Raw genomic sequence first — 10,000 nt, 5'->3', positions numbered from 1 at the left:
AGAGAGAGAGAGAGAGAGAGAAAGCAGGGGATTCATCAGGCGCCAGACGACCAGAGAAAGCAAACCACCGCCAGGAACCGAGAGGAGGAGAGAGACAAGAATTCCTTCAGATAAATCAAGAGATAATGGCTTAGAGATGCGGTGTAATTGAAAATAAGAAGAGAGATGAGAGGGGAGCGCGATCTCTCATGTGGGAGGGTGATAAGGCTGGCAAGGAGGAGGAGGAGTAGGAGGAGGAGGAAGAGGAGAAGCAGGAGGAGAATACTTATCTCTCTGGATGGCTCATATTAATTCAACTTGTGATGGGGGGAATATGGCGAGAATAATTTGCTGGACGTTTATTCAAGGAAGGGAGAGGAGAAGGGAAGGAAGGAAAGGAAGGAAGGAAGGAAAGAAGGAAGGAAGATTCGCCAGCTAGATGCGTCTGTGTAATTTGCATCACACTGTCCGGTCGCTGATTTCATTTCTTCATTTCCCCGAGCCATTTCCAGCCCCCTTGTCCTATTATGCTGTTTGAATATAGTAAGCGATCAGGAGGAAGATGCGGCTGTGGCGGCGGCGGCGGCGGTGGTGACGGTGGTGGTGGTGGTGATGGTGGAAGGGGTAGGAGGAGAGATTGGAGACGATGTTGCAGGTGTGTTGAGTGTTGATTCTCTCTCTCTCTCTCTCTCTCTCTCTCTCTCTCTCTCTCTCTCTCTCTCTCTCTCTCTCTCTCTCTCTCTCGTTGTTTATAAGCGCGTCGGAGGAGGAAGAGGAGGAGGAGGAGGAGGAGGAGGAGAAGGAGGAGGAGGAATGACGTACAGTCGATGCATGTTGATCTTGTTATTAGGTTCTCAGGCTCCCTCAGTTGCTTGTTGAAGTGTGTGTGTGTGTGTGTGTGTGTGTGTGTGTGTGTGTGTGTGTGTGTGTGTGTGTGTGTGTGTGTGTGTGTGTGAGCCTCGGTTTCTGTCTCTCTTTGAATATAGATAACTTTTTTTTCTCTATTCTCTTCCCCATCCATCGCTAACCACCGCCAGCACCGCCACCACCACCACCAGAACCGCCACCACCACGGACAAGTCATTAGCGTTGGCTGGTGATGCATTACTCTCCTCACTTATAACGCCAAGCGAAAAATTTAGCTTCCCCATTTCACGCTGTGTCTTATTTCACCAGTTTCCTGGCGCACTTACTCAGTCCTCGGCGGCCGCGCGGATAACAGATCGCTGCAATACTTAAGTGTCCCTCGGTTACGAAAAGGAAATTAGCGGGAGCAACACACAACGGTTATAACAAAAATGGTAACGTGTAAAAAAAAAAAAAAAAAAAGAAAGAAAAATAAAAAAAATAAAGCAATCAAGTGTTGAGTAATGTTCAAGTATTCCAAAGGGAGATTGTGTGTGTGTTCTCCGTTTGTTTGTTTTCGTAAAGAATGGTTTTTCCTCTACAAATTTGCAAGATTATTAAGTTTACGGGAAGGATGCGCAGGCCGGAGTTGGGTGGGTCGGTTCTCGAGAGGATGCATGTAACAATATTTTCCTAAAAGCTCACAGAGTCGAATATGTGAGTGAAAAAAGGGAGAGAATATTATATTTTCATGCAAGGGAAAAAGATGAAACTACATTGCTACAGTGGTGGTATTGGTGGTGGTGGTGGTGGTGGTGGTGGTGGTGGTGGTTGTGGTGTTGACGGTGGTGGTTATGATGCTGATGTTGCTAATACTACTACTACTACTACTACTACTACTACTACTACTACTACTGTTACTACTACTACTACTACCACTACCACCACCACCACCACCACCACCACCACCACCAACAACAACAACAACAACAACAACAACAATAACAACACGACCCGAGAGAGAGAGAGAGAGAGAGAGAGAGAGAGAGAGAGAGAGAGAGAGAGAGAGAGAGAGAGAGAGAGAGAGAGAGAGAGAGAGAGAGAGAAAGGGGGTTGGTGGGGGGTGGCGGTAGGGATCATGACATCATTACAGCGACACCGCCTGAACCATCGACTTTTTTAGCCGCGGAATATCGGCGACAGACTCACATCAGTCCCGGAAGTGTGCGCCGTGAGGGACATGGCGCCGCGCTGTCCTCAATTTCACCACAATGGGTATACACTTTTCAATTTTTTTTTTATTTACTACACTTTCGTTGATTTTTTTTATTTTATTTTTTTTTTTTTTGCTACCTATTATATTCCCATTTACGAATAAAAACATAAACAGTTAATAGATGAAACAGTACGAGTGGTTTTTTTTCTTTTTTTTTCCTACGTATTTGTCTATTAATGTATACTTTATAATCTCGAACAGAAAGATTACTCCGGAGTTTTGTTTTATAAAAGGCTAAGGTAAAATGTGATATGCCGTTTTTCTAGCAGCATTTTTTTTTGCATCATCTGAACGGATTTGCTGGTTTATGTTTTGTTTTTATCCTGGCGTAATTTGCTATGATTTTTTTTCCTCTGTCTTTCCTGACGTGAAGGCTATTGAGTGTGTGCGTGTGTTGCTGAACATTGATTGTGTATAATTAAGCTTCATCAGGGACCTGAACATCCCTCGAAAATAGTGAGTATGAAAAAAAAACTCGTTAACACCTCTTACGGGACAATATGAAAGGGACATCGGCAGGAAAATTAATAGAAGGAAAATTGATGTTAATTGGTACATTAATGGCATATTATTAGATATTACCTCCACACAAGAGCCTCCATAGCCACTGATAAAAATGTGATGGGCTGAATCATCATCAAGAAATACATGTAACCCAGAAAACAAAGAAAATCAATATTAATGCGTAAATTAATGACATATTACGTATCACCTGAACAAAAGAACATCTAATACGCACAGATAAAAATGTAATGGGCTGAAACATAACAATGAACAAAGGCATAAAATACAGAATACTTTCCTTTTCACACTCATAAAAATCCAAGAACAAGAACCCTCCATATAATAAACAAAGTCACCAATGAAAACGTAATAAGTTGCCTGAAACATAACAACCAACACATACACATATAATCTCTCTTTTTTTTTTTTTATCCTAATAATATTCCAAGAGAGAACAAACTGCTGGCAAAGTCACTCGTGCAGGTTAACTATTTAGTGAGTCCCAGAAATTAATCCTGGCCGCTCCCTGTACAATGCAAGCGTGTGATGGCAAGTGTGCTGCGACGAGGACGAGGCGCGCGGCACGGCAACAGCACCAGCAAGCCGTGTGTGTGTGTGTGTGTGTGTGTGTGTGTGTGTGTGTGTGTGTGTGTGTGTGTGTGTGTGTGTGTGTGTGTGGTCTGAATTTCTATGTAATTATAGACAATTTTTCCAGAGAGAGAGAGAGAGAGAGAGAGAGAGAGAGAGAGAGAGAGAGAGAGAGATAGGAAGGAAGAATTATTGGAAAGTAAAATAATGAAAAGAAAGACGAAAAATAAAATCAGTGAAAAGGAAGATGAAAATAAAAATCAATGAAAAGGGAAACAAACTAAAAAGTCCAGTGAAAAAGAAAAAAAAGCGAAATTTAATGAAGAAAAGAAAAACACAATGAAAATGAAAAAAAGTAACGTACAGGAAACAAAAATAAAAGAAAAAGGTGTAAAGAAATAGTTGAAATACAGAAATATCGTGTTCCTTTCCTCCCTTCCCTCACACACACACACACACACACACACACACACACACACACACACACAAAAAAAAAAAAAAAAAAAAAAAAAAACTCACTCAATCTGAACTATCAATACAATCTTATCCTCTCATTAACACACGCACGCTCGCTGTGAAGTCATCCATGAGCCAGGTATAATATCATCGCGCAGAAGTGAGACTTAATCCCCAGAGTGTGTGTTACGAGTCCCGTGCTGATAGTAATGCCTAGATTAACCTTTCATTTCCCGTGTTATATTGGCTGCCTAAATCCTCTTGCAGCTTAAATGAAAAAAAAAGAAAAAAGGATCACATTTGCTATATCTCGTGACAAAAGGCGCCGATACCCCGGAAGTTGCCGCCAGTTGACTCAAAGAAAACGGGATATTGTTTACTTTACCTGCACCGGAGAAGTAGTGATGGTGGTGGTGGTGGTGGTGAAAGAGGAGGCGGCGGAAGCGGCGTATGAGGAAGAGGAGAAGGAGGAAGAGGAAGAAGTGGAGTTGGTAGCGTTGATGGTAGTGGAATAGGAGGAGGAGGAGGAATAATACGAGAACTGCGTAGGAGGAGGGAACACGAGACCGACCCAAAGAGGAGGAAGGAAAGAAGGAAGGATGGAGGATCATGAAAAGTGTAAAGAAAATGAATGGGAACAATTTCAGGAAGCTCTGAGTTGCTGCTGGTGCTGGTGTATTGCTACCACCACCACCACCACCACCACCACCACAGAACTACACTACAATGGCGATTTTACGCAATTTTCCCAGCACAAGGCATCAGTGTAACAAGCAAAGGCAAAAGGAATGAATAACATGGATTGCCTTCTGCATATTTCACTCTGGTTCTTGGGAGGGACGGGGGTTTCAATAATGGAGTTGCTATTGCTCGACCCTTGGACATTTCTCGTCACCCTTACAGCACGCAACCAGTAGGGTGACGTATGTTATGTACGTGCCTCCCCCTCTAAATCTTCGTGTCTACGTTACATAATTGAATAACAAGGAATACTTTTCAAGATCGAGGAATTTAAGATAAGGTAACTGGAAAATTAGAGGGTGTTGTAATGGTAATGGTAATGGTGGTGGTGGTGGTGGTGGTGATAACGATGACGAATATTACGATTACGATGATAATAATGATGATGATGATGATGATGATGATGATGATGATGATGATGATGACGATGGGAACTAAGATCACGAACTAGGATCCCTCTTCATGGAAAAAATAGTAAACTAAAACTGAAGTGACAATAATGATGATAATGGTGATGATAATGATAATGATAATGATGATGGTGATGATAATGGTGATAGTCAAATTACGTACTGTACAATTTAATCACGTACTGTAGATCCCTTTCCACGGGCGGGGAAATTAAAGATACCATTCATTAGGGCAGAGAGGAATGCAGTAATGACGGTGCCTGATGATATTAATGGCGGGCCAAAGCTATGAATACTAATATGGTGTTGATCCGTTACAGGTGGACTGGGTGTCAGCTGGGACTGGCACAAGTGGTGGACCTATGATGGAATCTCAGGTAAGCAAGATGTAAACACGTAAACACAAACAAACAAATATACCCATTTAATTTAACTTGACCTAACAGATAACAAACCAAACTGTTATATACCCATCCAATTTAACCTAGCCTAACAAATAACAAACCAAATTGCTATATATCCATCTAATTTAACCTAACCTAACATATAACACACCAAACTAATACCAACATATATAACTTAACTAAACTTAATATACTCGTAATCTAACCTAACCTAATATAACAAATAAGAAACCAAATTACTACACATTTAACTAAACCAAACCTAACTAAATCTATCCTAATCTAACCAAACCTAACCTAACAAGTAATAAATCAAACTATTACACTTCTAACTTAACTAAACGTAACCTAACTAAACCTAACAAGTAACAAACCATATTGCCACACATCTACGGTAACTTTACCAAACCTAATCTAATTTAACCTACCTAATCTAACCAAATTCAACTTAACCTAACCAAACTTAACCTAACCTAACCAAACTTAACCTAACCTAACCAAATTCAACCTAACCTAACCAAACTTAACCTAACCTAACCAAACTTAACCTAACCTAACCAAACTTAACCTAACCTAACCAAATTCAACCTAACCTAACCAAACTTAACCTAACCTAACCAAACTTAACCTAACCTAACCAAACTTAACCTAACCTAACCTAACCAAATTTAACTTAACCTAACCAAACTTAACCTAACCTAACCTAACCAAATTTAACCTAACCTAACCAAATCTAACTTAACCTAATCAAACTTAACCTAACCTAAGCAAACTTAACCTAACCTAACCTAACCAAATTTAACCTAACCTAACCAAACTTAACCTAACCAAACTTAACCTAACCTAACCTAACCTAACTTAGCCAACAACAAAAGCTAATCAAACTTAACCTAACCTAACCTAACCAAACCTAACCAAACAACATAACCAAGTATAACTTAATCCAACCTGATCTAATCTAACTTAACTTCATATAGTCAAACCCAGCTTAACAAGGCTTCCATAGACCACACTTCTAATTATTTGGATTCTTCACTGTACAGTTCACTTACTCCGTGTTTTCCTTATAAAAATAATACTGGTATGTAAATAAAATCCCTTACATCTTGTTACTGAAGAGTGGCAAGTGTGACAAAGAAAAACATTTAAAACAACAATCTTACTCCAGTTATTTTCATTCTACACACATTTTTTTTTCTCTTTCATTCTTCCGTTCTTCTCTCTTTACTTTTCTCTCGCTCCCATAAATTTATTTCTTCGCTTACTCACTGCACTACCTGTTACGGTCTGCTCACCATCCTGTTATTACATTTCTCTCTCTCTCTCTCTCTCTCTCTCTCTCTCTCTCTCTCTCTCTCTCTCTCTCTCTCTCTCTCTCTCTCTGGCCATCATCTCACACTCTATGACCATTAACACACTCTCTACTCACTTTCGCTCCCTCTATCCCGTCACTTTTAACTCACTCACTCACTTTAATCCATTGTCATACCTTCTCTCTCTCTCTCTCTCTCTCTCTCTCTCTCTCTCTCTCTCTCTCTCTCTCTCTCTCTCTCTCTCTCTCTGTCATTCATTCACGCTCATTTACACTCTCACCCAGACATTGCCTCCCTCCCCCCTCCCTCCCTCGCTGACTCACCCGCCAGTCAGTCGTGTGCCGCCCTCGTTCGCTCTTTCTATCTGTGCCTTTATTACACGCCCCCACACTCACCCTCTCTGTTTCTCTTTCTCTCTTTACATATATATAGTGCTCGCTGTTTGTGTTCAGTTCGTTGCTACTATTACATTACAGGTGTACTTTCGCCCTGTTCCCGCTATTAATTACATTTGTTGCGCCGCACGCGTGGCCTCGACACTAGCTTTCAGACTCAATTTAATTTGTCGGGCGCACTGCTCCCCCCGCCCTCTTTTTTCCCTCCTCTCTTTTTTTTTAAGCTAAAGTTTTTATTTTTCATTTTCCGTTTTGCTCGTATGCTGTAAGGGGTGAAAATATGTCTCCTCATCCGTGTTGATCGTTTTTGTTTCCCCTTATCGCTTTATTTATCCAGGTATTTTTCCGTTTGCCCATTAATATTAAACCCTTTGGGAATTTATTGAACGAGTTTAATACAGGACTTAATAGGATAATGCACGTACGTGTGTGTGTGTGTGTGTGTGTGTGTGTGTGTGTGTGTGTGTGTGTGTGTGTGTGTGTGTGTGTGTGTGTGTGTTTGTGTTTAGTTTATTTCCTTTATATCTGTTTGCCTATGTATGTTTTTTATGTATGTATGTATGTATGTTTGTTTCTGTATGTTTAGATATTATATTTCTCTCTCTCTCTCTCTCTCTCTCTCTCTCTCTCTCTCTCTCTCTCTCTCTCTCTCTCTCTCTCTCTCTCTCCAACCAACGTCTTCCTCCCCTTGCCTTTCTCCTTGTTTTCTTTCATGTTCTCCTTGTACCCTCCCTTTCCTTCTCATCTTCTCCACCTCAACCTCCTCCTCGTGCTCCTGGTGCTCCTCCACACAAGCGCCCTTCAATCCCGCCTCCTCCCCCGCGCACCACACCTACTCCATCCTTGGGCTCCATTAATTTTTCCTCTACCCCGGCGGACGCGTGCCACTGCGATGTGTCTCTCTTTATCGCCGCCTCAATCTCTCCTTCTTCAGGGTAATCCAGAGATCTTGTCTTATTTATCGTCGAGACCCCCCCTCTCTCTCTCTCTCTCTCTCTCTCTCTCTCTCTCTCTCTCTCTCTCTCTCTCTCTCTCTCTCTCTCTCTCTTTACCTGTAGATTAAGTTGTGTGTTCTTTGTTGGTCCCCACGTTACGTTTGAGAGATATACATACAAGTTCTCTAGTTCTCCTCTTACTGGTTCTCTCTCTCTCTCTCTCTCTCTCTCTCTCTCTCTCTCTCTCTCTCTCTCTCTCTCTCTCTCTCTCTCTCTCTCTCTGTATTTATTGGCCTCTCCATTTCCACTCCTGCTGTACCTGGGTTCTTTCAGTCTTTAGCTCACTGACTCCTTCACCTGCTGCCACTAAAAATCTGTCCCTCTTTTCTTCCTCTACTCCACTCTTACTGGACCTTTTTTTTTTTTTTTTCTGGCTCCCCCAACACAATTTCTCTCTCTCTTTCTCTCTCTCTCTCTCTCTCTCTCTCTCTCTCTCTCTCTCTCTCTCTCTCTCTCTCTCTCTCTCTCTCTCTCTCTGACTGAGGTTTACGTCTTTCAATACTGCTATAGAAGTAATGCCTCCTCCTCCTCCTCTTCCTCCTCCTCCTCCTCCTCCTCCTCCTCCTCCTCCTCCTCCTCTTCTTCTTCCTTCCTCTGCTGAGGGTGACACTTCCCTTTCCTCTTCTCGCTTCCGCCAGTTAAGCACTTCACTAACTCTTGAGGCGCCGTCAAAAGTCACTAAGCACACGCGGGTCTCCAGTGAGCGGCGGCACGTTAATGCTGCACAGGCTTCGCTTCCACAGTCTTTAATTGGACCACATTTCTCGCCACTTGTTTACCATCACCGCGCAGTCCTTTCCTGAATACGAGATTGTCTTTCGTTACGAGTATGAACCCAAATGAAATAAAAAGGCGTGGGAAGTGAATACAGGAGGGAGAAAATTCCCAATATGTGTTACTCGTTTCATAAAGAACAACGCTTTTACTCTGAATCCAGATGAAATTAAATGGAGTAAATACAGACAACAGAAAGGAAGCAGGAAATGTTCAATATGTTCTACTTGGTTAATAAAGAACAATACTGAGAAAAGCTTAGGAAGTATGATACACTTCAGGTTTCAAGTAAAATGGAGATAAGAGGCATACAAACTCTTAGTACAAAAGGAAGAAAAGTGTGTTATGTACAAGTCGCTTAATACAGAGCAATATAAGATGGTAAAGAAGTAAAATACACCAGGGTTTGAAACTGCAAGTAAAATCGAGAAAAAAGGCGTTGAAATACTGAATGCATTAGATGAAAAGCGCCGAATACGCGTTACTTGCTTAATAAAGAACAATGCTAAGGAGTTTAGGGAATATAATACACTTAGGTCTGGATGTAAAAATCTAAATGAACTGCACCGCGCTTGGCTGATCAGATGTGTAATCCAATTAGTCAGTCGACCGCGGGAAATACTGTGATCATATTGAACCTCTTTCATTAGTTTATCCCACAGAAATTGAATGGTAAAAGGCCTCAATATGCTAATGAGCAGGTAATTAGAGCGTGAGGAATGTTAAGGGTAAAGGTGCAAACATTTATCCCTCGTCTCTACACTTGTCACCAACATTATGGACGGTAGCCTTGCATTTATAGGAATGATTTGCAGCGGTACTCGTTCAGAGACCTTTGCATCAAGTCTAGTAAATTATTTGTTGTTCAAAAAAAAGAAGTCGTGTGTTCCAGTTAAATAAACATCTGATTCTTTTGCACATTCCATCCATTAGTGAAAAGAAAGTGAGGAAAAAGTAGAGGTTAAATAGAGGAAGACAAGAAAGGGAAGAAGAGAGGCGGAACTGTTTGGCTGATTGAGTGACTGCTTTATGCACCATAGCAACGGAAGCACAGATGCACCCAGCGAGCCTGACTGAGGACTTAACCAGAAGCACTTGTCATTCCCCTCCTGCACCGCCACAACAACCTGTCACACACCACCATCACCACCACCACCACCACCACCACCTCATACCCATACTACACCAGCACAACCATACACCATCACCACCACCACCTCACCAAGAGAACCTGGCACATCACTATGACCACGCAAGCAAAAATAATACACTGACCACACTACCACCTCAGCCAAGTGACAAGAGAAACAAAACCTCAC

General features: G+C 41.8%; 1 protein-coding gene and 1 long non-coding RNA gene across 2 annotated transcripts in view; one reads left to right on the top strand and one right to left on the bottom strand.

Moving 5' to 3' along the window:
• The window catches only part of LOC135105631 (carbonic anhydrase-related protein 10-like), a 105,890-nt gene that overhangs the window by 23,486 nt on the left and 72,404 nt on the right, over window positions 1-10,000 (top strand). Inside the window, exon 2 of the mRNA XM_064013981.1 lies at window positions 5,122-5,177. Within this exon, the coding sequence (XP_063870051.1) occupies window positions 5,122-5,177 (56 nt within the window). The remainder of the gene's footprint in view (window positions 1-5,121; window positions 5,178-10,000) is intronic.
• Window positions 1-10,000, bottom strand: part of LOC135105633 (uncharacterized) — a 113,973-nt gene that overhangs the window by 55,022 nt on the left and 48,951 nt on the right. The gene's annotated exons all lie outside the window — the stretch shown is intronic.

The sequence above is a fragment of the Scylla paramamosain genome, chromosome 12, assembly GCF_035594125.1.
Source record: "Scylla paramamosain isolate STU-SP2022 chromosome 12, ASM3559412v1, whole genome shotgun sequence".
In the NCBI taxonomy this organism is placed as follows: domain Eukaryota; kingdom Metazoa; phylum Arthropoda; class Malacostraca; order Decapoda; family Portunidae; genus Scylla; species Scylla paramamosain.
This window is presented reverse-complemented; position numbering and strand designations above follow the sequence as displayed.